The 27,856-nt window shown below is 45.1% G+C and overlaps 1 protein-coding gene across 1 annotated transcript; it reads left to right on the top strand.

Annotated features, from left to right (window-relative positions):
- On the top strand, positions 1 to 27,682 carry ppp2r5b (protein phosphatase 2, regulatory subunit B', beta). The gene is made up of 14 exons (XM_030083880.1): positions 1 to 56; positions 93 to 302; positions 16,197 to 16,393; positions 17,890 to 17,991; positions 18,741 to 18,833; positions 19,289 to 19,419; positions 20,036 to 20,095; positions 23,146 to 23,254; positions 25,116 to 25,169; positions 26,047 to 26,097; positions 26,230 to 26,349; positions 26,467 to 26,594; positions 26,675 to 26,776; positions 27,277 to 27,682. The coding sequence occupies exons 2-14, from the start codon at positions 110 to 112 to the stop codon at positions 27,503 to 27,505; spliced, it is 1,569 nt and encodes a 522-aa protein (XP_029939740.1). The 5' UTR covers positions 1 to 56; positions 93 to 109; the 3' UTR covers positions 27,506 to 27,682.
- Positions 27,683 to 27,856: the final 174 nt, after the last annotated feature.

Raw genomic sequence — 27,856 nt, 5'->3', positions numbered from 1 at the left:
TTTACGCACTCGCACGCGGGAAGCCAGCGCACGGACGCACGCCGCGTCGACGCCAGGCACCCCAGACGCCGCCGCGCCGTGCCGCCGTCTGCCTCCGGCCATCATCATCATGGAGACGACCAAGCTGCCCCCGTCCAGCCCGTCCTCGCCGACCACCAGCTTCTCGGTGCCGTCCGCGGAGAAGGTGGACGGCTTCCCGCGCAGGTCCATGCGCAGAGCCCGGCAGAGGAGGTCCCACAGCTCGTCCCAGTTCCGCTACCAGAGCTCCCAGGTGGAGCTCACGCCTCTGCCCCTGCTCAAAGGTGAGGCTCTGGTTCACACAGTGACACAGTAAGGATGTAAACTAACTGAACTGACTGTGGAGGCCACACAGATTCACAGATTTCACGTTCTTCACTGCATAAACACAAACATATCACTCAACATGATGCGCCTATTGATCACTCCTGACCGTGTAATATTGTATTTACTACTGGTACATATCCTCCTGCCTGTCCTTGGCAGAGGTTAGATAAGTAGTTTTGATCCATTGCACAGATCTGATGCACTTTTTGGTTATTAGAGGCCCTCTTCTTGTTGTGCCCTGCAGTCAACTACATTACCACTTCAATGATTGACCTTATTTTTCTTATTGGATATAAGGAACAAGTTAAACAAGTTTCCAAGTTTCCTCCTGTCATCTTCAACCAGGCATTTCATTAAAACGTTCCAACTTGTAAGTCAAGTTGAGATATGATGATTTCATGGATTACAGTCATGGATTAAACTCATCTGCCATGAATATGTATGAAATTCCGTTTGTGTGTTTCTGATGAAAATGTGCTCATAGAAAATCACATGGAAGACTTTCATCCTCATGAAAACACAGGGCCACGAACCGTCTGCTTGTCTGGCTGATGAAGGGTAAAATGGAGAGGCGTCTCTCCATCACAGGGCCGTTCCCCTCCACAGGATGAGACGTGCCTAAGTGCCTGTTAGACGGCCATCACACAAGGAACACATACAACAGGAAACATACATGCAGGAAATGTGATTATTTTAAGATCTTAGCTGCAGTAGCTCCACTTCCAGAGCTGCTGGCCACTTTGATGTGTGCAACTGTTTGGATTTAAAGCACGGGTTTAATAGAAAATATATAAACCATGACTTTGATTGTCAAGCAGAGCGCCGTCTGCACAGCCTGCTCAGCCTGCAGCCATTTGGAGTGACATTTAGACGGATAGGAAGACCCTGTCCTGTCGTGTCAAACGGAAGAGGGATGAAAAACTGAAGAAATGCATGAATGGTAAAAAGATAATATGGTTAGTCGCTTTGCATTGTGGAAGCTCAGTAAGTTCAGTAGTTGATGACTTAGTCTGAGAGGAAAGTTTTGTGCAGCAGACTCCGTAAAACAATGCACAAATCATGTAGAGAGCTTCCACATGAAATTAAAGAAGAGAAGTTCAGCTACAAGAGTTGAAAAATCATTTTTTGATTACTTTTACATAATATTAAAATCCATGTAGCCTCATTTCTTCAGCCCAGCTGTAACAGTTAGGATGATAGCACTTGCATGTGTTTCTCATCCCCATCATCCTTCTCTGTTGTCCCTCACACACACACACACACACACACACACACACACACACACACACTCGGTTGCTTTCATTTGAACTCCATGCCAGCGAGGCCCAAATCGATCGCCGTGTCTTCCGTCTCTGCTTCATAGCGGCTATATGTCCTCTGCTCTCTCTTTCACTCGCTCATTTATGTGTGCAGTATAAAGGCAGATTGTACGTCCTCTTATTTGCCTCTGACCCCTCTTAATAAGGTTAGCCCCCCCCTCTGCGATCCCCTCCATGCGTATGAGTGTGTGTGCTTCAGCCATCGCTGGCACCGGGTCCTGGTTTTTTCACATGGCTGCTGCACTGCTGCGGCACTGTTCCTGGACCCCCAGGAGGAAGTGATAGTAAGATCCTGCAGCACCCGGCGCAGGAGAGATGTCTCGTGCGCCGGGGCCAGTATATATAGGCCAAGTGTAGACAGACTTGTGGGTGTTTTGCCCTCCAGGGAGCCGCGTTCCCTTTGTTAATTTGAACTACTCCTCAGCAGCACTCCTTCACTCTGTCCAGGCTTCATTCCCGCTCGTAGCGCACGACCATTAAAAATAGAATATATATGAATTCGTATAAAGTCAGAAGACTCCCTGACTGTTTCCTTGAGCAAACACTTTATCACACCGGCTACTGCTGGAGGTGGCGTTGTGCTGTGTGTGTTCTCAGATGCATGTTGTTCTGGATGAAAGCCTCCACTGAATGAAATCATACACACAGAAATGAAGACACAGGGAAGCACTGATAAGCAGCTCTGAGGACGCAATCCAGTATGAGGATGCCACTTGTAATAAGCTTTGAGTTGTTTGTGACAAATCAGGCTCAGTTTTTCAGGCAGTCAAAGAACTTACTGTTTGAGGAACTCAGTATAAATGTAAAAGGTGTAAAAGTTCTTCAGCTTGAATAACTCAATACTTTAAGGTTGCAAGGTGTCAAATTGGATTAAGCCGGACCAGCGTTTCCATTTCTACAGTCTGTGGAACGCAGAGTTTGGAGCTTCATTGGTTGTTTGTTGTGAAGCACAGGAGTTCCTTGCAGTGGCTGCACAGTAAGGATCCGGCGAATCATTGTACAGTATCGTATGCTCATGTTATCATGTAAAGATTTCTCAGTCCGATCCAGTTGGTAGACTATCTACTTCCCCATCGACCGTCTCCTCGACCCGGCAGAGTGAGATCCGGTCGCAGCTCACAGCTTTGGACATCAATCATCAGCAGAGGGTGAAATATATCTGCCTTTAAAACAACTTTAGTGTAACAGGATCATGATGAAGCAGACAAAAAAATGTAGTTTTTTTTTTAAAGCAAGCCTCAATCAATCCCTGGGTTACTTTCTTAGGTAAATGTGTCCCGGGCTGAATCTGGCTCTGTAGGAACCGGGGCGTGGGAGCAGCGCTCTCTCTTCACATCACAGGCCTGAACTTTTTAAAAACAAACACTAGAAAATTAGTTTCACATTTATAAGATACAGTCCTGTGTCTCTAATTAGTCTCTTTTTTCAGTAGCTACATATGGCCGATGCTCTTGAAGTCAGATGGCGTCCGCGTCAGATTTCACTAAAGCGAGGACTAACGAAGCGGCCAGTAAAAGAGCAACGCCGATGGTCGAGGCGGCCAATTAATCCGCAGATGAACGGTGAAGGATACTGGATCCCTGTAATCCCCTTTACAGCGTACTCATGCTTGGCCGCGGGCCTGCGGTGTGCGCTCGCTGGCTCCTCAGCCCTTTCTGTACATTGTGTTCCTGGATCGGGTCTGGACTTCAGAGCAGCCACGCTCTTCTGGTCAGTTTATGTCTTTATAAATGGATGTGTTTGTTTCCAATATGGAATTTACGAGGATTTTTTTTTCTTTTAAGGCCTACTGGAAAAAAAAAAAAAAGAGCAACACAGGAGCCTCTTAGTAAATCTAACGCCAGGAGCTATGCTCTATTAAAAGTCGAGCCGTCCTCGTCGTTCTGGAGAGAGTTGTGTTGTATGAAACGAGCGGATGACTATCTTAACTATTAAAGGCTTAAATTAAAGAACAGCATTATCATGTTGTTGGGGTTAGGATTGGTTAGGAAGCAAGAACACCTCCGTTTAAGTCCAATACTGTTGAATCAGAGACACGTGAAGCATTCAGGGCAGTGGGTCCCCACAACCAGGACGGGGAAACACTGATCCGAATGCTGCCGTTCAAAATAGAGCTTTAATGTAAGCACTGTTGAATTATTTCCAGACGGCGCCCCAAATGAGACGATGATTAAGCCACTCGGAGGAACCGGGCCTCGATAAACTTAGCGTTTCTCTGGGACCTGGGCAAATTAAAGCGTTTCAGATTCGCAGTCACGCTGCTACCGAGCCACCAGATGGGTATCAGCAGTGTTTTCAGACAAGGCAAAAAGCGTCCCCTTTTCCCGTCCTGTCTCCCTATACTCTGTAATCATCACATTAAATAATAAAATACTTGCTGCTGGGATCCAGTAAAGATGGTGCTGGGAGGTAATGACTCTGGAAAGCAGCCCAGCAAGACTGTCAGCTGTCCTTTCATGACTGTTTCCATTTGTACATGACTCAAGAAAACATGAAATAATCAGATTTAATTAGAACATTCTGTGTTTATTATTTGAAAAATGCAGTTTAACTGTGGACAGCTTTCAGACAACGCAAATCCATGCTATATGGAAAATGTCTGCGCGCCATACAGAGGTTAGGCGGAATCGTCCTTTAGCCTTTTCTCCCGTTCGTCTTGCTAAACGTCTTCAGTTACACTGCGGCTCTCCGGCTAACCAGAGAACATGCAGAACAGCTCAGCACTTCTCCCCAGCTGCGGGACTCTCCCCCGTGGCCACGGACACCAGACCAGGCCTCATGGTCACGGGTGCAGCGCGGCGGCTGGCAGGCTAACCGGGCTAAGGTCACATTCCTGCTCGACATCCAGTCTGCAGATAAACAGACTTGTGATTAAGATTTAGCGGCCCGGTTGTGCATCAAAGGCGGCTTGTTGCAAAGAAGTCGTTCAGAGCGGTTTTTCGGCACAGCCGTCATAACTGCGAAGGGTGAAAGAGGCAGCGCCAGATTTGTTGCTTCTGACCTTGAGATCGACTCGGCCCCGGTTCCCTCTGGAGCTCATTTGTAAACTCATCCCTTTCTTCCCCCGCTGCTCTGTCTGTTGTGCGTAACCGAGTATTAAAATGAAGCCTCTCCCGCAGACGCAGGTGAGGAAAACGCAGTCTGAAAACCGGCTGTACCTGTGAAACAGGCTGAAGGATGAAGCCTGTCACGAGCGTGGATGGAAACACGACTGCGAGCAGAGGTGGGAGCACAGGACGAGCAAACGTAATTACAAGGCTCTAAATAGAAAAAAAAAAAAAAAAAAAATCAACAAAGGGAGTGAAAGCGAACAGGTAGAAATGTCATCACTCTTCAGAGAAACGTCACTACTTACAGACACGTGATCCGCAGAGCGGGAGGAGTCCGGCCTTTGTGCGTTTTGCTCTTCTGAGAGGATTTAAACGCTGGTGAAGAAAAGGAATCTCAGTGTGATATCGGAGATGCGCGGTGATCACGGGATGCTCCGCCGTCTATCTTGACATCTTTTCGGGGAACAGCGTTTCACAAAACACACACACACGTCTTTCTGCTCGGGCCACGCCGGCGGCACATCCTTTACGAATCTCACATGACGGGGCATGTAATAAATAAACGTTGCAGACCTGAGCTGGCATAAAGTGTAGTTTTTGGTTGCAGCTGCAGAAGCAGCCCACAGTGCTCCTTGTTTTCTACATTCAGAGCATCAGCAAATATTTATCTGTGTTTGGAAGTCACAAGATGGTCATACTAAAACAATTCCTGTGAAGTTAGCAGCACCAGAGGCTTTGGATTTGTTGTTCTAGTTAAAAAAGAACATCTTGTCACTATCTGATCTGGGAAACAGGAGCAGATGATGCCGGGGAAGGAAAATAAATAAAAAAAATAAATAAAAGAAGTAATAGTTCAAGTTTTACCACAGCTGATTCTTCCAGTCAGCCGTGGTGTTGGATTTCTCCGCATCAAAAATTGATATGTAGTTGTTTATTATTGTCTGTAACACCAGTGTGAAGGCAGGGAGAACTGCAGTACTGCAGCAGGCCTAATTGGTGTTTTGAAAATGAATCAACACGCTCCGTGCCAGAGCGCTTATCTGACTGCTGAATCCTCAAAAACAGCTCAACAACTGCAAAAAAAAGAAAAATACGAGAACAATCACTTTGAGTAATTAAAAGAATGATTTCAGTACAAATCCCCACACAGAATGCAAACAAAGGTAGCATTTCTAATTGACATTTTAACCACGCGAGACAGAAATCTGTATCGGTGAACAGACATACATGATGTTCTTTGTCCTTGACATTTCCAGCAGCAGCGGCTTTTCAAAGAGCTGCTGAGTGGCTTCAAATAACTCCATCAGGCCTGAAAGGATGCACCGTGAGTTCAGAGAGAGGTAAAGCCTCGGTACGTGCAACGGAACCTCTCGTGCAGGTATTTGGATTGATGCCTGAGATATAAAACAGGCCCTTGTTGCACGGCGTTGACAGATGGTGCGCTGCAGCCGAGTGGGACGGCAGGAAGAATTAACAGTACACATTTTAGTGAAAACGTTTTCGTAAAGCGCCAATTTATGTGGACATTCTCTGATATTAAGCTGAAAACGAATGATCTGCAGCAGGTAAACGGTGTTGCAGCGTCGCTTTGGTGCTGGATGCCGTTTGAATTCGGCGTTTCTCGCCACTCCGTTTCCAGCAGAAAATGCATTTCAGTCGCTCCCACCGATGTTTTTGAAGGTATAGAAATACAACGCTGCTTTGTGTTCCGTAATGCACTCAGAAAATGGGTCAATTTCACCGCTAACAATGAGGGGATTAGAGGGAAAACGTATAGTCGAACAGGCACATCACCGCCTCGTGAAATGTCGCAGAATAAGGAAAGGGTATATTTTCAAAGTGGGTTTTAAAGGCGGCGGAAAAGGCTGTTAAATATTAAACTGATAGCAAAGGGTTGACGTCTGACAACTGCTTATTCTCGGCTGAATGACAGCTTACCTGAATTAGCATGCTTCTTTGAATATCGACATTAATCCGATTAAAATGTCACATCCAGTGTTTTTTCACGGTCACACCTGGCCCGTATATGATGAGAAAAGCCGACATGCAAATGGGATTTATAGAAATACTCTCGACGCGGCTGACCTCTCCGCAATGGCATAGAAGGGGATGGGAGTAGATATTGTAGCGTTTTATTTCCTCCGCTTGTCAAATAAAGCGTGCTCGGTTTGGATACGGTTCCATTACTGAACAGGCCTCTGGAACACAGACCCGGTGGCGCAAAGCGATCGTAAACCACAACATGCAGGCATAAAGCAATGACAAGAAGCCACAGCAGTACCGTCATAAACACGAGGGACAAGTGCTGCATATTTAACTTCTTTTTGCAGTTCCAGATGACATGAAACCTGCCCTCCTAAAAACTGAGGAAAAGTTAAAAATTACACCGGCTAAAGAGCGACACAAAATAAGCAGCTGCATGATCCTCTGTGGCAGCAGGTAGAAATTTGGATAAGCATGTGTAGGTTAACAGCTAAACACAGTGTCTGGACGGACTGAAAAAAAAAAAAAGAGTCATATTTGCTGACTGAAGGTTTTAAAACGGTTGCACGGTGGTGCAGTGGTTAGCACTGTCTCCTCACAGTGAGAAGTTCATGGATCCCCGTCCAGGTCAGACTTCCCTGTCTGCAGTCTGCATGTTCTTCCCTGTGCATGTCCGGGTTCCCTGGAAAGTTTGTGTTTGTCTGTTTCGTCACTGTTAGCTTCTAGCATTGCTAGATCGTGACATTTATCTTGCTAACTCACAGCTTCAGCTGAGCTTGGAGAGCTGTGGCAGCCGAGTGTGTGTGAGCTTTGCGATGCTATGACTCTCCAGAGGAATGAGGACAGACACTTTCTTCAGGGTTAGTCCATCCATCCATACATTCATCCATCATTAGGGTCACTGATTAACCTCACATGCATGTTTTAGGACTGTGTGAGGAAGCTCACACACGTGGGGAGAACATGCAATCTCCAACACAGACTGGTATTCCAACCCAGACTGTGAGATGAGAGTGTTAATCACTGGCAGGATTAGATTTTTTTCTCATAATGTGGTATTTTTATAGTCATATTTTGCCAAGATGTTCAATCTGCATGACAGGAAAATTCACTATTCCCTTCTTTTCCAGTATTTTATTGAAATAATTCTTTTTTTTTTTGGTTTTATTTGATTGGCATTTTTACTCTTACAGTAATATGTGACATTAGACCTGGTTTGGGTTAATTCTCATTCAAAATCCACTCACAAAACCCTGGATCGCAGTCGGGAAAGCGCATCAAACCCCGTCTCCAGTGTGTTCAAGGAGCAGCACGATGATCTACATAACTGAGTGTAACTTGTCTGTGGACCTTCTGGATCTACTTATGTGTGTTTTCGCTTGTATTTGTCCGGCATGTGTGTTTGCGGCCATTATAACAATGCATACGGCTCTTGTTTTAAATGCTCTGTTTACTGGACGGCAGTCACCTTCACACACAGATTGCATGTGGGCGATCGAACGGCTCTCTCTCTCTCTCTGTGGCGTGCTTGCGAGGACCAGCTGGATGGGCCCGGTATTGGGTTTCACAAGGCATGGAGTAGGTTTTTTTTTTTTTTTTTGCTCTCTGACTGTCTCAGATCAATTAAGAGGGGAGAGTGGAGGAGAATGTGAGGGGCTGATGAAAGAAATGGAGTGGATGAGGAAAGAGGAAATGACTGAACATTAAGTTGACAGGTGGGGGAGGATCAGTGGGAAGGCGAGAGACGGCGGGATAAAGAGAGAGAGAGAGCAGCGCGGTGGAGGATATTGCAGGGCAGTCGATGCAATAACCACAATCACTGCTGTGTCACTGAGGAGAGAGCCCGTTCTTAAAGGAATACAACGGAGCCCGAGCGAACGGCGTCTCCGACTGAATCACCGCAAGTCTCACCTTTTGTGGGCGTTCTCCATTAAACACACGCTTGCGGTCCGGAGGCGGCGTGAACCCGAGTAAACAAAGCAAATCAAACATAGTGGACATGCTGATGTGAGGCGGCGGGAGGAAGTCGATATCGAAAAGCAGAAGATGGGAGCAAGAGCCAATTCCGACTGGATGGAGCTCGCTTCCAATTTGAATCACAACCAGATTTCAAAACAAAAAAAAGAAAAATCATGCCCAGTCTCAATCAGTGACAGAGAAATGTAAGATTTTTTTTTTTTTCCTTTTATCACATTTGCCTGCCTGTGAAGAGCGGCGGCGGCAGCGGTGCGGAAAGCTGCTAATCAAATGTTGAAGACGTCTCCAGCTGGGATAAACCAGCCTCCATATTTGTTTACTGACTGCCTCCAATTTGTGTTCACATCTCACACACCAAATATTGCTTTGGGAGGGGAATATTAATATCTTCAGCTCCCGAGAGTCACCCTGTGGTCAGGGACAGTTTGGACGTGCTCAGTCCTCAAAATTAGATTATTTCCTAAGATATCCCCTCTATGTTATTGATTATTATTATGAATGGACAAAAATTTTAACCACAAATGAACCCTGTTTCTCCGTGTTCATTATGCTGTGCGCTGGAACCGTGTATTATTAGAAACATTGGATTATTTAAAGATGGGCTTAGCGGCGCCACTTAATCTTTTGCCATGACACAGCCTTCTGCCTCAGCCTTTGTCACAGAGAGAATGGGTCTTTCATCGCCGTGCGTCCCCTGAATACAGCTTATTATAACGTCTTCCTCACGTGAAATCCACCGGCGTGGACTGATGGCGTGTTTAAGACGTCTCCAGGTGTGTTGAAGCAACGGCGACTTTGACCTTACGTCCATCAGCAGAGCCTGTGTTCTTATTTACTGGTAATAATAACAAGGCAGCGAGGGGCGCCTCGTTCCGTTCGTCTGTAAGAGTCTCGCTGATGATCCAGGAGCTGGAGACGGCCCGCGGGACGTTCTCTTTGAAGATGTTAGTCCGTGCTTATTTGAGCAGAAATTTATTCACCTTTCGCTATTTTTTTTTTTTTTTTCTTGCCATCCGAGCCGAACATGGTGATGCAGCGAGATGTGAGTCATACCACGGCTAATTTCTGCATCTAAAAATGGTGGATGGTTTTTTTTATTATAACAGGATTTTTATTTTTCAAATAAAAACGGTGAATATTTAAGCTGCTTTTTATTTTTTCAGTAAATTTGTTGTGCAAGGGATGGATATATTCTCCCAGTTTTCACTATAAGCATTTGTTGTTGTACTGTTGAGCGTATCAGGCAGCTTATTTTTCTTCTCAGCTATAACTCCTCAAACGTATCCCCTGTAAGATATCATTCATGTGGAGAGGGAGTCGGCAGTTCCAGCTTCACATGAGGGCTGAAATCTGATGAATTGTTCCCTGGCCTCCAACCAGTCCGCCTCCCAAATGTCATGAAAATCTGCTCATAATTTGGTGCGATCTCCTGCTGACAGACAGGCCTGAAGCATCACGTCCTCTTCACAGAACACCATTATTGTTGTTTTTAAAAAGAAATCAACTTCTCCCAGCAGGACGGCTTTAATGACCACTGACAGACTATAACGTATACGGCTGTATTTACATGTGGTATGCTAACACCCAGCCGGCCTCATTACCTATTCCCAGTACTGTCGCCGCGCCAGGACTTCCCAGCAGCCCCGGCTCTAATTTAAAGCAGCGGGAAGGTTCGCCCTGTTCTTTATTTGCAGGTGAATTGCTTGTTTACGCCTCAGTCATGTAGAAAGACATGCAGCCGCAAATCATCCTTCCCCCCGCCGCCCCCTCCGTATTCCTCTCTCTGATCTCGGCGTTAATGAGCGGGATAATCTGTCACACCGGCTTCCTCGCCGATTCGCCGCGTTGTGGACAGATCGAGTCGTTATTAGGCGGATTAGATTATTCAGAGTTGGGTTTAAGGCGCGTCACTTAAACCCCTTAAGGTGATATTTATACTGCTGTGACTTTTACACTGCGTGGCGTCTCACCTCTGACGGCTGCTCCTGCTCCCCGTCTACTATTTATATCTGCGCTGCTCTCTTCTTTATCTCCCTCTGCCTCGTTCGCTTCCCCTCGTTTCCCTTCCCTCCCCGCCGCATCCTCCTCTCTGCGTCACTGGATCTGTGCGTTGAGTGTGTGTGTGTGTGTGTGTGTGTGTGTGTGTGTGTGTGTGTGCATGTGTGTAATGACAGAGGTGCAGAGGCGGCTTGGATGGTTGCTAAAACAGACGCTGTCCTCCTCTCTCTCTCTCTCTCTCTCTCTCTCTCTCCCAGCCCAAACAGAATAACTGTTATTTAAAGAGCGGAGTCGTACTCGCTCATTTGGGTTGAGGAGGAGAAGCCTCAGATAGATGGATGGATGGATGGGTGGAGGAGAGATAGGAGGAGAGGGAACCAAGAGGGAGAAAGATGGGAGGTACCTAGTGATGGAAAGATGGGAGAGGAGGAGGAGGAGGAGGAAGTGAATGATGTCATCTTTTAACCCTATACCACTCCTCTCCACTCCTCTCCTCAAGTCTCTCTCCAGTCGAACTAAATTTAGATTTCTGCAGCCGAGTGTGTGTGTGAGTGTTTTGATGCTCCTGGCACCGCTCAGTCTTATATGTTGCTGCTCTTTTGTTTTTTTTTTTTTTGTTTTTTTAATTTATTTTTTTCTTTAAATGTTTTAACCAGATTCCTCCTCCAGCCCTCTGCTGCCTCCCCCCTCCTTCTCTCACCATCTTCTCTCCTCCTCATGCTGTGTTTTTGCTCTCGGCGGTTTGTCGTCTTTTTTTTTTTTTGTTGTTGTTCTTGTTGTTGTAATGTGTGTATTTAAAGCGAATAAAGCCCGAAACAGGTTCTGTATCGTTCATTATGATGAGCGAGATCACACTGTTCAGCTCTTCAGTGTACTTTGGGTTAAATCTTCCTGCATTGCTGATATTTAAGTAAAATTAGTGTTCACACCTGTTGGAGGAGTTCATCGATGATTCATTAGATTTGTAACATATTTGAAAATTTGTGTAGCTTGAGTAAGAAGTAGAAATAAGTCTTTAAATAGTGTTTTTGACATGAAACTATTGCGGAATAAATTATTCATTTATGGGCTTCCTGCATATAAATGCAATATTTGAACATTATTCCCAGGTCGGAGGCAGATGAGACTGTTTGAATAAACAACGCACACAGCTAAGAGTGAAAAGCATTTCCCTTTAGTTTCCCAATGGGAGAATACAGAGTACAAAAGATGCAGTTCCAGCATCGAGGAGTGGAGAAACATGTTTGAAGTGAATCCAGCCAATCGGGGATCAGGATGCGTCGACGCTGAGCTGCGCACGAGAGGAGCGCCGTCTCCATTTAGCATTCAGGAAATGTCTTCTAGTTTCCATGGGCTGCCATAATAATCAATTATTTGACTGGTGCTGTGACAAAGTTAATTCCAGCGAAGGTCACATTCAACATGTGAGGTTTTAATTTATCCCTGTTTATTGGCTTCTATGTATCTACAACATTTAAAAAGTGCCCGCTAGTTAGTAAAGTTCCCTATAAAATGTTACAACTGAGACTTTTTTTCCCAATAAACTTGACTTGTTTTAGGAATTTTCACCTTATTCTGTTTGAACTGGGTTTAAGCTGTTGGATTGTTCTATATATAAGTATAACATAAGTCGCTCTTCTTTGTTGTAGTTTTTATTAGTTGAAGGTCAGCGGAGTTATTTAGATTCGTCTTCCTTGAATTAATTTTTCCTTTATTTTTTTGACAATTGTGATTAAATGAAATAAGTTGAGGGTAAAAAATATTCATTGTATTCCTTTTCAAAAAAATAAATAAATCAGATATTCAGTGCAAGACAAAAAGGTTAAAAGTGCTATAATTACAAAGTATGCAGAATGTATTTAGACTGCTGATTAAACATAGTATATGCATGACATTTATTTTGAAACTTTCCCCTGATTTATTCAGTGTTTTGATGATGTGTTTTCGAAGTGTTTGCGTTGGTATTTTGCTCCATCCTTAATCAGGTTTCCATCAGCACACTTATTATAAACACACAGCAGTGACTTCCATTGTGAAGCATCGTCTCCTGACGTGTTTCCGCTGATCCACGACAAATCCGTGTTGCGCACGGTCGACGAATCCTGTTATCGAGCGTGCTGTTAATGAAAAATGCAACTTTTTCATGGAAAAGATTCAATGTGAACCAGCAAACTGTTTAAAGTCCAAACACCTGAACTGGTGGAGTTTTAAAGAAGAGTCGTAGACGTTTAAAAATGAAAAGTAATTATTCCTTGTAAGTTTTGGAGGATTCTTTATCTGAACACTCACATGGAGTCCCGCAGCAGGGAGAATATTAGAAATGCTCCAGCCACTTTGCGTTAGCGCTGATAGCTTTACTGTATCTAATAAATTAAATGAACAGCGTAATTGGTTTTCCGAGGCGCGGCTGTGTGTTGCATGCCTGTCCGTCCCCCGTCTCTTCATCGCAACGTGCTTTAATAACTGGCTATTTTTCGTGGATGATGAGTGTTTTTTACTTGAAGGGACAATCAGAGTCGGTGGAAAAGGGAAGAAATGGAGAAATAAAAGAACTGGCAAGAGGCTTTTAACATTTCCTCGTGGAGTTTATAGACGCAGAGATAAAGACTTAGGACTGCTGCTCGTGTTGTCAGAAGACGTGAAAATAGCTCAGTCATGAGTCACTCGGCGATTAAAATCTTCGTCAATATTCAAATCACTGACATGATATTCAAAGACGATTTGAATAGATGAGTAAGACGGCGATTGTTCTAATAAAAGCAGTGAGGAAACAACACTTGTTTCATTATCACATCACTGTGGACTGTGATTTTTCGGTCCATGTCGAACAAAAGTATCTGTTCTTTTCAGATTTACACACTTGGATCCCAGAGTTTTTGGGAGAGCAGTGAGCGTAACTTTGAGCTGAAAGTGAAGTGGAGCAACCGTGAAAAGAGAAGTAGCATATATACATACTGAAAGCTGGAAAAAATGCTTCAGATTCTTGATACGGTCTTCAGACTGTGCATCAGGGGAGCGCTAATAAAAAAGGCTTTGTGGTGAGATTACACCGATTTGTTTTCAGCTCGTTCAGCTTGACTGGATTTACAGTGAGGTGGCTTCAGCTGGTTTCCTCCTCCTCAGAGCGAACCGTCTCCTGTCATCTCTCTGCACCTTTCCTCTCTTCCTCTTTTCTTCACTTTCTCCCACACTCGCTCTCACATGACCCACCGAGCGTCTTCATTCCTTCATCTCCCCTCTTTTTTTTTTTTTTTTTTCTCGCCTCCCGTTCGGCTGCCTGTCTGCTCAACACTCGTACAGTTTTCTTTGCCTTCGTCTTTTCGCCTCCCTCTGTTCTTCACTCCCTCTCTCTCTCTCTCTTAGTCCCAGCACGGCACATCTTCATACAATTACTCTCCATTAAAATGGATTAGATTTCACCTTCACAGTCGGACTACAGAGGAAACACAGACTGTAGGGAGAAGAGGAGAAGAGGAGAAGGAGAGAGGGTTGAGAGAAGGATAGGAACAGAAAAGAATATATATTTATTTTAAAAATATTCGACTATTTGCAGATGCTATTTGTTCCCCCCCTTTCAGACTTTTTTCCGCACGTGTTATTTCATGGCGAGCAGTGTGAACTCGGCTGTCACACGTTCGTCCAGTCACAGAGACGTGGCGGCGGCTCAAGAACAAACTGACCACTCAGTGCTGGAAGACTCACGGATGTCAACACCGCGTGGAAGAATTCCAAGAAATGAGCGACGCTGTTTTCAGACGAGGGTTCGAAGGTTGTCGAAAATTTTATTTAAACCTTAAATCGCACAATCTGAGGCAAAAGCTTGCGTTCCAGTCACTCTGACGGCCGTGAAAAGTACAGTAGGTCATGACTGATGCAATAAACTGACAGCGTTTGATGTCTTGAAAACGCCTGTTATTCAACATCTCGCACTCGAGGCCGTTTCCTTTCTGGTGTTTTTGGGTCGCCCTGTGCCAAAGGGAGCAGATGGCGGTGGTGTACCCACAAGAGGTGAGCGAGTCTGGAGGCTGCAAACGCTCCCGTCAGCCCCTCGTCGCCCCTCCTGCGTTTCCCACCTCGGGGTTAAGAAGGGTTAAAACTAATCTGCCCCTGCTGTGTGAGTGTGAGTGTGTGTGTGTGTGTGTGTGTGTGTGACTTGGATCGTCTTCTTTCCAAGTGCACAGTTCGTCTAGACTGCACTGCTGAGCGGCGTTGTTTTCCTGTGAAGGAGAGGAGATTTGTTTAAGACTGAAAGTCTAACCGGTATATTAGAGACACCACAAACAATAAAGACACAGTTCCTATTCAAAACACACGCTTTATGAGATCAATATAAAATCTCAAACGTTTGAGTGAGAACGACACGCGGGCCAGCCGAGGTGTAACAGATTTCTTTCTGTTACTCTACGATGTTTACTGAGGTATTTTTAGAGGTACACAGAAAAGTGACTCTGCTTTCTCATTGTTGTTCTTGTTGTTTTCCCACCTCAACATAAAATCTGAACAAAGAGGGGAATCGGAGTCCAGGAAGGGAAAACTGCCCTCTTTGAGTTTTTTTATCCTGCGTGGCTCGGCACCCTGAGTTGAGTAATCTCTGTTTTGGGGTCGCTCGCTCTTTCATTCATTCACTCAAGTGACGGCTAAAAACACACCGAGCTCGTTGGACACTTTCTAGTGTGTCTCACTGACAACTTCTGGATGGGTTAGCATGAAATTTTCTGCAGACGTTTTTCATCTTCTCATATTTTATAGGTGATCGGCGAAGAATACTAATGCGACTGACACCCTGAAGGGTTTCGCGTGTTTTACTGCTCACAGGAGTGAAATTACACTTGATATGATAGTGCAGGTGAATCACACGGGGCATTATGAATGATCTATCACCACAGAGCTGTGTCAGAATTTCTCTTATTCTGCAGTCCAAACCTGCCATACATCTCACTTATACAGGAATCTAAAATCTCTATATATCAGTCCTTCTAGGTCATCAGTCTTCTGGCCGCAGAGAAAAAGAAACAGGAATTCCTATTTGATTTCTGTCAAAACTAATTCTTCTATATTTTGGTGTGTGGAATCAGTTACATGTGTTTAGGTTTGGGTGCATGTCAGTGGAGTCTTTTGGATTTTTGGAGGTTTTGATGCGACGACCAGCAGCAGCAGCAGCAGCAGCAGCAGCAGGTCATTTGGCTGCGTTTCATTGTGAAAAACAGGTCTGAGGAATGACCTTGACAGGTAATAGCGGTGAGATACAGCTCTGCGCTCCAGGGCGAGACGTGTGACTGGGTGAGTGCATGTATGGATGATATAACCGCTGAGTGTGTGGGTGCGTTTTGTCGAGGAAAAGTCTCTTTAACCCTCTCCTTAGAGAGCAGTCATTACAGCATGTGTGTCCCAGCACGCTCACTGCAATTTACAGGCAAACTCACACGTCCCCATTCATGAAGGGATCTCTCTGTGCGCCACTGCCTTTACTTAACCTTTAACCTCCGTGCTCTCTCTCTCTCCCTCTTTCTCCCGAATCGTCCAGACGCCCCGGTGGCAGAGCTGCACGACCTGTTCTGTAAGAAGCTGCAGCAGTGCTGCGTGCTGTTTGATTTCCTGGACTGTGTGGCCGACCTGAAGGGGAAGGAGATCAAACGCGCCGCGCTCAATGAGCTGGTGGAGAGCGTGGCCACGAGCAGAGGGGTCCTCATCGAGCCGCTCTATCCGGAGGCGATAAAGATGGTGAGCGGAGAGGCCGGGCCTCCGGAGCTAGAGGTGAAAATGCTGAATGAGTGCGAATCCTGGCAGACGCACAAACATCTCCTCAACAAAGAAATCAAAGAGGAGAAAGTAGTAAAGTAAGTAGTGAATATCATCAAATCCACCTTGAGCTCCAGAAGAGTGATGACGAAGGAAGCGGCGGCGTGATATCCCCGTGGCGAGGGAGGAAGACGCAGATGTGGAGAACAGAGGAGAGATAGTGTGGTGGAGAGCGTGGAAGCCTCAGTTCCCAGAGGAAGAGAAGAAGATGAAGGGATGGAGGGGGGGGAGGGGAAGTAAAGCCAGAGGACCTTATGCATAGCTTATGCTATACAGTCACCAGTCCCAGAGGATGTGAAAATGCTGATAGGACTGAGGATGGGGTTGAGGGAAAGTGCACAGCAGCTTAATGCGTGGCTCCAAACTTTTAGAAAAGCTCAAGGTCTATAATGGAAGCAGAGCAATAAGTGTCAGAGCAAAGTGCAGGAGGACAAATGTGCACAAATGATGTTCCACATTACACGAACTAAAGGCAAAACTTTAGGCCTCGTTTTGATATATGCTTTAAAGCGTGTGAAATTGAACAAAAAGGCCATTTTTTCACTGAGGATGTGTGTAACATGCAGGTGTGTAAAAACCGTCACTCTGGGAAAATCCTGCTGTCTGATGCTGCAGATGTGTGAAAAAAGGGGCAGACAACAAAAAAAAAACCCTCCTGCAAGCACAACTTCTGCTCTGACGAGCGTTTTTGGCAAAACCTCGGTGTGTACAAAGCAAAGCCGAGACACGTTGTGACTCAAACATCTCAGTGAGCCCACTGGATTTCCTAAAATACCAACAACAACAGCAAAAAGTCTTTGACCGACACTCATGGGTGGAAGTACGCGTAAGAGTCGGTATTAACGTCACGTCTCTTTCAGACATATGGAAGCATATTTTCACAGTACGACAAAACAAAAAGGAGAGTCAGTAAATAATGGATCTTAAAAAAAAAAAAAAAAAAAAAAAGAATCTAGGTCCCTTAAAATGAGCAAATAGAGCAGCCAGTGGAAATGCAGTTACTGAATAAATCATGACGTAGCAGGCCGTCACTGCATGACTAATGAGTTGTTCTCATAACGCAGTGTGTGAGCAGCAGCTGAACTGAAACACTGACAGAACAAGCCTGCTTTTTTTTTTCCTTTTTTTTTTTTTTTTTTTTTTTTTTTTTTATTGCAGCAGATTTTTCTCCCGACTGAAGCGCAATGCTGCCACCCACCTAACACATCTGCTTCCATTTGGTTAAGTGTTGTGAAATACAATTTAAAAAGAATACCGGCGTGACTTCAGTCCATTTGTATCATTCCTGAGATCTACGACGAGCAGCGTCGCGTCTATATCGTCTGTACTCCGAGCACACAGATTCAGCAACACGAATGAAAAGACCAAGTTACACCTGTCGTTTTTCTCACGTCCTCCTTTCCTCTACACTTTTCCAGATCTCGGTAAATATCTTTCGGACTCTTCCACCCAGCGAAAATCCCGAGTTTGACCCGGAGGAAGATGAGCCGACACTGGAGGCTTCCTGGCCGCATCTGCAGGTTCGTCACCCGGCTTCACGTTTGCTGGATGTGTGCCGAGGGTGTGAAGGTTTTCTCTGGGATTAGACGAGATCAAGGCCGACAGGCTCATGTTGGAAACCCAGAAAGAGAAAATATATATAATAGAGATGACGGCCATGTGAGAAAAGGGATGCTGAGAGTGGAGTCGCCACGCTGGCGAGTTGGTTTAATGATGAAGAGGAGGAGGACATCCAGGCGACCGGTGTGACAAATGAGGGTGCAGGAGACGAAGATGATTGGAAAAGGATGATGCACTGTGGGCAGCCTCTAATGGGAAAGATTCACTCTCTGATTCTAAGAAGGATTTTCTCACTTTTATCTGACTAAATAAGAAAATATGGTGCTGAAACAGAAAAATCACTCCAGATTTACACAGATGACATTTAGGGTGTGGTGTACAGTCATTCCTGCCTCTTCTGGAGGAGATGAGTCAAACTGTGTGTGGAGAGTGAAGTCCAGGCTGCCTCACCAGGCATCGCTTTCACTTTCTTGTCCGGGTATTGTGTTGCAGAAAGAAAATTGATTTTCTGTAAATATAACAATAGAGCGAGCAGTGAGCGTGCATCAGTCGTATTGTAGTATGTTTCAAGATTGTTACAACTATTACTTGAAGCGAAAAGGGCCTAAAGCACAGGTTAGTAGTCCAAAAATGTTTGAGTCTGTCTCTCTTCTTTGCCTAAGACAAAAATCACCTCAGTACATGTCATCTGATCTCTGCTTTTTATCAGCTGGTGTACGAGTTCTTTCTACGATTCCTGGAGAGCCCGGACTTCCAGCCTTCCATGGCCAAACGCTACGTCGACCAGAAGTTTGTCTTGCAGGTAATCCGCCTTATCTGCAGCTTGTCAGCTCCGAAGCTCAGAGATACACCGCAAATCCCCGATAAATGGAACGTTATCAGTCATAAATCAGTCAAAGTGCGACTGTGTTGCTGTATTTTTTTCACCCCGATGTTCTCAAACGCCTCTGTATGTCACCTGTATGTGTTTATACTTAAAACGGTGCTAAAAGTGAATGTGAGATTGATGTTAGGATGTGTCTGATACAGGAATATTCTTGTACCTGAAGACCTACAAAAAAAAAAAAAAAAAAAAAAACTCTAAAAAGACCTGTTATTAAATGATAAAAACTAAAAGGAGTTCAGAGTGAGGAATATGGCTGTTACAGGGAAAAGGTCAGGGAATGAATACATAAGTACATCTACAAGGCAATTATCGCCCGTGTGTGTGTGTGTGTGTGTGTGTGTGTGTGTGTGTGTGTGTGTGTGTGTTCGTAGCTCCTAGAGCTGTTCGACAGCGAGGACCCGAGGGAGAGGGAGTACCTAAAGACCATCCTGCACCGTGTCTATGGAAAACTACTGGGCCTCCGAGCCTACATCCGCAAACAGATCAACAACATCTTCCTCAGGTAGACGCTGCGCTCATGCACAGGATTTACAGGAGCTATTCATAGCAGGCCAGCATCAATAAATCAAACATTAGCCTACAAACAAAGACAGAATTAATGCATTTTTATATTCATTTCTAATCTAAAATGTACGGAACATTGTATATTTGTTGTCATTAATAAGTTATTCTGGCCCCGCTGAGATCTGCTCTTAAAGCTGAACTGAATCTCGCAGCGCAGTTTGCTTCCATCCGAAATCTTTCTTTAAATTTGTACTGCTGTCACATATCATGTACGCACGCCACTTCCAAGACAGCCTTGATTCTCATACAGAGAATCCTTTCAAATGTTTGGTTTAAACAGCTCTGATGAACACGGCAGCCGTGACGTCCAGTCGCTTTCTCGTCCTTTCGCCGAGACAAGTGCCGCTGACTCAGTGCCTTTTGTTGCGCTTGCAGTGTAATTCGACGGGGAGTTAAAAACTGTTGCTATAAGAAGTGATTGGTTTTCGGTATCTACGGAAGCGGTTTCTGACGTTACGCAACACTCGTGGAGAAGAGTTGTGAATTCAACGCATCTGTCGCGCAGTTTTCACTCGCAGTTTTCGCACTCTCCCCTCGCTTTCTCTCCTCTGCAGGTTCATATATGAAACTGAGCACTTCAACGGAGTGGCGGAGTTGCTGGAAATCCTCGGCAGGTTGGTATGCTCTCACACACACAAACACTTGCTGGTAACAAGGAAGGCAGAGAAGTGAATAAAGAAAGCAGGGCGACGGGTGTGCAGAGACAAAGACAAGCGATGAGGGGGTTTAAATATTAACAAAATATGTCCTTTGATTTGTCGAGACTGAAGGAAAGTGGCCCGTTAAACAGCGTTTCACTGCATCTGCAACACAAATCAAGAGGAGCAAAAAAAAAGAAAAGATGATTGGGATTCAAGGGGAATGGTGGGAGAGAAAGACGGTGCCTGGAGGATGAATACTAACGTGATATTATCAAGTTTCATTTCCTCACTGGGTCCGTCTGCTTCACGATGGAAAAGAAACGGGTGGCGATGTGAGGGGACGCCCCAGAGTCGTCAGTGTCAGAATTAAAGATCAGCTCCCAAAGGAAGCTTTTAGCTGCTATAAAATGGGTCTACTCGTTTCCTAAAGCTTTAAAGACAAGTTAAATGTTGCAGATTTGAGTTTATGTTGACTCAAAAACTTTGCATTTGCTTTGAATTTTCATCCCTCTGTAAAATATTTTAAAGCATAGAAAAGTTAAATTCAACACAGTTTCAACAGCATTCCCTCGCTTTTCTTGCCACTGCAGGATGGGGGTAATTTTGTTAATTCTATGAAAGATTAAACTCCCTTGTAAAGCTTTCTCTCTCTCTCTCTCTCTCTGCTTGAGAACGTAGAGAAACTCATTAGATGTGCTAATAGTGCAGACAGATGGAGACATGGAGAAACTGAAGGACGGAAAAGTAAAGCAAACGAGGAAGACAAAATGAGAAGTCGGAAAGCAAACAAACGAGCATTAAAGGCAATGAATATTAATCTGCGTTCAGGGTGATTTTAAGCAGCGAGAGCCCTCTGTGAAGGGATTTATCTGAAGAGACTCGCAGTGAGAGAACTTTTATGTGATTTGAAATGGACCTGTGACTTTTGAGGGATGAGAGGAGGGCATGGGATGAGGAAGAGGAGGAATGCAAGGTGAAAACAGAGGCAGGAATGGAAGGATGCATCGAGGTGGGGGGGGGGGGGGGGGTGGGGGGGACAGTGAGTCAGAAGTGGAGGAAGGAGGGTGAGCAGCAGAGGAGAGAGAGAGGTTTGTATTCATGTTGGTGGTAACAGAGGTATTTATAGCTCCTCCCACACACCGGGAGAGGATGCACTGTACAGAAAAAGATCGAGAGAGGAAGGAGATGGAGAAGGGCTCAGAAGGACGGATCGGAGGAGCGGGTACTACTGAAAAAAAAAAAGTATATCATAAAATAATTGGAGAGTAAAACTATGCATGATTTCATGAAAACTTATTGAATTTGTTTTAAGTGTAACAGATAAAAAAAGAACAGTAGTGTGGGACCAGCTATAAAGTTATGTCAGGAAACAGCTGCTGCTTTAGGAGAGGTTGATGAAGGAAGAGGAGGTGATGAGGATGTGAAGGAGGGGATACAGGAGCGTCTCTGGCGCCCCTCGGGGGAAGTGCGTCCTGCTCTGATAGGATATCTTCCTGTCCACTGAAGTGAAAGATTGTCTCCTGCATAAGGGGATTTTCAGAAAAACAAACCACTATTGGGGAAATGTTATCCATATCAATCTAATAAACACGGTTTGTCTTCAGAGATGGTGTCGTGATTCCTCCGGCAGACACCTTCACCGTGCAAATAAAAATGAAAAACAAACAAGCAAACTGTAGATTAGTCCGCTAATCAGAGCTGGACGGGTGGAAGTCTTGTGTCAAGTTTGTTTTTGGGGTCACATGCAGCTTCTTTTGGTTCAGATCTGCATTCAAACAAAGCCTGAAGTGAAAACAAGAAGAAAAAAAGGTGCAATCTTGATAAAAAAAAAAAGGTCAATGATACTCTAAACCTGCAAAAACTAAATCCTCCAGTTGCAGCAATTTGCCTTCAGCATGTTTTAACAAATTTCCCTTCACAGCGAGATATGAAGTTCATGTTAGCAATAAGCCAGCTGCATTTCACTGCTGTGTCGCTCTTCCAGAAACAGCACAATTAAGTTGTTTTCCTTGAAATTTTTGACACTTTTCACAGTCATTCCTCTAACAGACCCGGTTTTCATGTCACTTGTTTGTGGGTTAAAATCTTAAAGCTGTTTCCCAACATTTATACTTCCTCCTGTTTCCAGTTATTGATGCAAACACCACCGACGCTGCTCTCCTCAGATATTTGTTATTTCTGATTAACTCGGACGGACGTCACTTTATTTTCATGTTGCATGAATCATGAAGCACCGCCAGTAAAGCTCATAAGAACTAAATAGTAGGAACACTGGAACAGCGTTCACATTGACGTGCTGATGTTAATAGTTTTAGCTTCTCCCTGTGTGGCGTTGCCGTCGTTTCCTTTAATCTCGCTGCATTCAAGGTTATTACTCTTTCTTCTGTCGCCGCTCTGCAGGCGTGGGCAACTGAAAGACAAGGATGACTGTGGAAAGTTAGAACATGACTGAGACGAGCTGCTGCAGCTCTGCAGCAGTGCTTTCACTGTGTTTTTGTCTGATAAAAGTGATTCATCTGTTCAAAACTTGAACTTCAGTGAACAAGAGACTAAAAACTCTACATTCTTTATGGGTTTGTGAGGATTCTTAGCTCTGCTATCCAGAATGCCCTCAAATATGAACTTCATACAATGAAGAAAGAAGATTTTTCCCATGATATTGATAAATACTCCCATTGTGTTTCGTCTCTCGTGTGAGATTTTGCCACTTTGCTCTGTTTTCTATCAGTTGTGAGGAGGATTGTCTGTTTTGTGTTTTACCGTCAGAGATGAAAAGCAAGTTCACCTTGAAATGTTCACATTTTTTCACATTGATTGAGCAAGTTGTCCATGAATAGAAGCAAACTGCCAGCTAACAGCATCTTTATCTGGGATTTGACAGGAGTGGAAAAAAAAAAAAAAACATCGTTCTAGTTTTTCCAGAATGAAGAAAGCAAACAGTATAAAACATTTAAAGACCACAGAAGAAAAGCAGTTTTTTTTTTCTTTTTTTTTCTAACTGCCTTCTCATCTCTTCCCACCAGCATAATAAATGGCTTCGCCTTGCCTCTGAAGGCCGAACACAAGCAGTTCCTGGTTCGGGTCCTCATCCCGCTACACACAGCAAAGTCCCTCTCCATCTTCCACGCACAGGTCAGTGATAATTACAGAACTATCGTCTAAGTTTTCCACTTTCTTTTTTTCCCACATGATAATTTGAGCATCTCAGATTTTTTTTATTTTTTATTTTTTGCTATGTGTCAAATCTACCACTAGGAGGCCCAATTGAGTCATAAATAATACTGCAGAGAGATTGACTCTCCTCTGGTTTTCAGTGTGTGTGTGTATGAGGGGTGTGAGTGCAAACTGTATTGGATGTCACAGCTGGTAGAATGTGTGTATGCATGTCCGCACATTTTATTTGTGCCGCACATGATTTGCCTATGCAGAAGGCACAGTTTGTTCTCCACAAACCTGTCGAAGGTGTGTGTGCGCGCGCGCGCGCGTGTGTGTATTCTGGGTTTCAGCACCACCGTGCCCTACATTTCTCCCCGTCTCTCCCTCCCTGCGGTTCACACACATACATTATTTACACACTGGAACACACGGGCTTTTTGACGGGGTCACGGGAGAGGTGCTGCTGGTGGACGGCTCTGCGCGGGCGCAGCGGTGCAGGAGTGACCCAGTTCCAGATAAATCAAAATATTTCTTTCATCTCAGAGATTTCTCAGCACTGTGGAATCTACTTGCATCCTCCTGCGTGTGAAGGATTTTAATGACAGGGTGAACAAATGCGTCACGATAATGCCTCCACTTTTACCGGTAAAGCACCATTAATTGATACTGTCATATAATTAATAACACAGTTATGATAATTGAATAATTTAATCAGGTTGTTGTGATCGCACACTAATAGTATTAACATGTGACGCTGAACTGATTCCAGTGAAATGCTCGACACCAACACTACAATAATACAACTGAATTTACTGGGCCAAAGAAAAATAAAGATTGATTTTTAAAAAAAAATTAAAAATACTACTTCATTTAGGTTGCTTACTTCCATTAAGAAAGAGCTGGGTACGTCCAAAAATAGACCTGAATCTGACCTGTCGCTGCAACATATCAATCTGGTAAAATCCTTGCCTTAAGAGTTTTAAAAAGCAACTACAGTATCCGTAATCCTCCCCCCAACAATGGCCTCCTGCTCCCTCTAAGCTCGACCTGACAACAGAATCCCACATCATATTTACCCAAATTGATTTCTCTAATACCTCCCTAATACTTTAAATAGTTTGGGTGCTCAGCACCTTCATTTTAATCCCCCTTTTTTTTCCAGTTCAACATGTACGGTTTCACTTCTGTCCCCTCCTTTACACGAGTCCTGCAGCCTGAAAGGTGAAGGACGGGAAACACTTCAAACAAAAAGAAAAATAAATCTGAAAATAGATGAAAACTGTGCCAAACGTGACGTCGGACGCTGCAGGTCAAACAGAAAACGGGCCCGTTTAGAAGCGACGGTTCCTGATGTAACTTGTGGAACCAGTAATGATGTGAACGGTTCAAAGGGTAGAAATAGGACATGAGAGGACAGACAGGGAGACAGGAGGTCTAAACTCTATCTCACATGCCCTGGAGGGACTCGCCGCGCGCGTGACATCACTCCTTCCGAAGTAAACACACGCACACACAGTCTCCGTCGCCACGGTGCCCACTCGCCACGGCAACCGGGCCGGGGTGGATGGGGGCAACCGCAAAACACACATGTGTGCGCGTGCACACATACACACACACACACACACACACGCGTGCACACATACTGACACACCGAGAATAATGGGAAACGATTGCAGCTCATATGAGAAGAGACACTCACACGTACACTTTTTTTCCGATCTTCGGCGGTTGTAATTCTGAGGGATAAGTGCTAAGATCTCTTTTGTGTCCTTGACAGCTTCAGTGTGTGTGTGTGTGTGTGTGTGTGACAGATAGTAACGTTGTTCTGTCTTTGCAGCTGGCCTACTGTGTGGTGCAGTTCATGGAGAAAGACGCTACAGTCACTGAATATGTAAGACTGCTTTAATATACCTCGCCGTCTTCAACACAACACACAAATATTCCATCTTGCTGACATGCACATACACACAGTGTAACGTGACGTGTGTGTAACGTGTCAAGTTTACAGAGAAATCAGGATTTCAGCCTCATCTTCTTTGGTAAAGCGTCAAACCCGATGAAGGGAAATATAGTGTGTTAAAGAATCTGCACCGTGTCAGTGTAAGCAGCCCAGTTAGCTTCTGAAAGCATTATGAGAGAACTCGAGATGTGTTCAAGGACTGTTCAGACTGTAGGTCATCCAGCTTTTTAAAGGACACAAATTAGATTACATAACGACTGCACCGAAGCCATCGCGCGAAATGAAGAAAACCAGACTGGGTGCTGAAAAATTACATTAAGTTAGTGTGTGGGTCATTTCAATCTGAAAACCGAGGAATTTTAACTTCTTCTGTGAAATGTAGGGCAGAGCACCTTCAAAATCAAAGCGAAAAAACCCCAAAGTTATCCCTTTGCATTGGTGCAAAAAGTACCATCATGAAAATGTTGTGACTTTACTGTTACTATGATAGAAAACATGATAAAAATCCTGCCAGTTACATATGGTACAATCAGTGCCACTCCCTCAAAACATTTGTTAATCCGTCTGTGGAAATGCCACAGTGCTGTTAAATGACTTGAACTGGCTTCTTTTCTTTTGCATTCACCTGCTTCATTCTGTAAAACCCTCGGTGGAAACTTAATGGGATTTTTTTTCCTCAAAAGGTGCAGTAGGGCTTTGTTTTAATGGAGCTTGAAGGGATGGAAGCCAGCCAGCATCCCCGCTGAGGAAAGAACTCCGGTGTTTATTTCTTTTAATGCGTGTGTGTGCGTGTGTGTGTATTCTGCAGATCATCAGAGGGCTGCTCAAGTACTGGCCAAAAACCTGCACGCAGAAAGAGGTGAGACGACTGAGCTTTCCGCTCCCAACTGATGAATATCAGGAGGATGCTGCCTTTCATCTGTCGATTGATAAAAAGCATGGACGGCTCTTTTCCGTATCGTTAATTTATAAGCCGTGTCCGTGTGTTTAGGTGATGTTCCTGGGGGAGATCGAGGAGATCCTCGACGTGATAGAGCCATCTCAGTTCATCCGGGTTCAGGAGCCTCTGTTCAAACAGATAGCGGCCTGCATCTCCAGCCCTCACTTCCAGGTGATGAAGACACGACGGCCAAATCCAGATCGCAGCTCGAGTAGAAACACCTGGCAGGGAAATATCACTGACTGGGCCCAATAAGCGAAAGCCGGCTCTCCTTTCTGTGTTGTCCAGGTAGCGGAGCGGGCTCTTTACTTCTGGAACAACGAATACATCCTCAGTCTGATAGAGGAGAACTGTCAAGTCATCCTGCCACTGGTGTTCGCCACCCTCTACAGAGTCTCCAAGGAGCACTGGAACCAGTAAGTCCGCTGTGTCCGTGTCCGTGTGCGTAAGAGACGCGGGCCAGGTTTCGTCCTGACTTCCGGCTGTGTGCCTGCAGGACCATCGTGTCTCTGATCTACAACGTGCTGAAGACCTTCATGGAGATGAACAGCAAGCTGTTCGACGACCTCACTGCCTCCTACAAAGTGGAGAAACAGAAGTGAGTGTGACTCAGTGTCCCTGCGTCGCTTCGCGTGGCGGCGGCGGCGGCGAGAGGACGAGGCACAAATCATCTTAAGTCATGTTTTAGCTCAGATTTGTTCCATTGTCCATCACTTTGGATTCCGTCTTGTGAGTATGTATCACTGAGGTCATCTTTTGAACCGGGTTCCAGTTATTCATCGCTTGGTTTGAGGATCAAGATAGGCGGTGCTACAGGGAAATAAAACCTAAAGGAGCAGCTCAGTATTTTCACCAGATTTTTATGTGCCCTTTTTTCCCCAAGAGTGAAGTAATAGATATTTTATAAGCCTTTGGGAGGGTTTATGTTTTGCAGCTGTTTGCCCATTCTGTCAGTCGGTTTTCATCTCCTGTCCTCGGCGTGCGCACATCGTGTTAATGGGCATCGGTTCTGGCCCTGACCCCGAGGCTTGGCGTGGAGGAGGCAGTTGTGTTGAGATAAACGCTGGACGATGTTCCTGTTGCTGTTCCTGCACCCAGGGAGCTGAAGCGGGAACGGGAGCGCGCGGAGCTGTGGCGGGGCCTGGAGGAGCACCAGGAGCGCCGGATGCAGATGCTCACGGAGGCCGCCAGGAACCAGCGCAACCTCCAGGAGCGGGGCGAGAGAGGGGACGCGTTGTCTCCGTCGTCCCCGCAGACGGCCCACTCCGACCAGCCCGAGCCCAAGCCCAGCGGGGGCTCGTCCGGGGCCGGGGAGAGCGCCACCTAGGCGCCGCCTCGCAGAGGAAAAACATGGAAAACGTGGAGAAAAGGGGGGAGATGTTGGTAGTTGGAGGGGGGAAGGGAGAAGACACGACGCTGATGGTGAAAGTGTTGGGAGACAGAAAAAGGTACAAAACAAGTTCAGTTCTGTTCATCTTGCATCACGGAGGAGGCGGCTTTTCATGGAAAGACGCCGGCTCTGTGATCCAAGGTCCAGCCTGTACCTTCTTTTCTGACGGAGTTGTGTGAAACTGGTTCCCTTGTTGCTGTGCACTCATCATGTTGCAGATCAGAAGATGAATATCATTCAGAAGTGCAGACTGTCATTTCAGTCGAAGGCTGGGTTATGAAACGGCAG

This window comes from Salarias fasciatus, chromosome 3 (assembly GCF_902148845.1).
Source record: "Salarias fasciatus chromosome 3, fSalaFa1.1, whole genome shotgun sequence".
Taxonomy (NCBI): domain Eukaryota; kingdom Metazoa; phylum Chordata; class Actinopteri; order Blenniiformes; family Blenniidae; genus Salarias; species Salarias fasciatus.
Note: the sequence above shows the minus strand (reverse complement) of the source record. Positions and strands in the feature narration are given on the sequence as shown.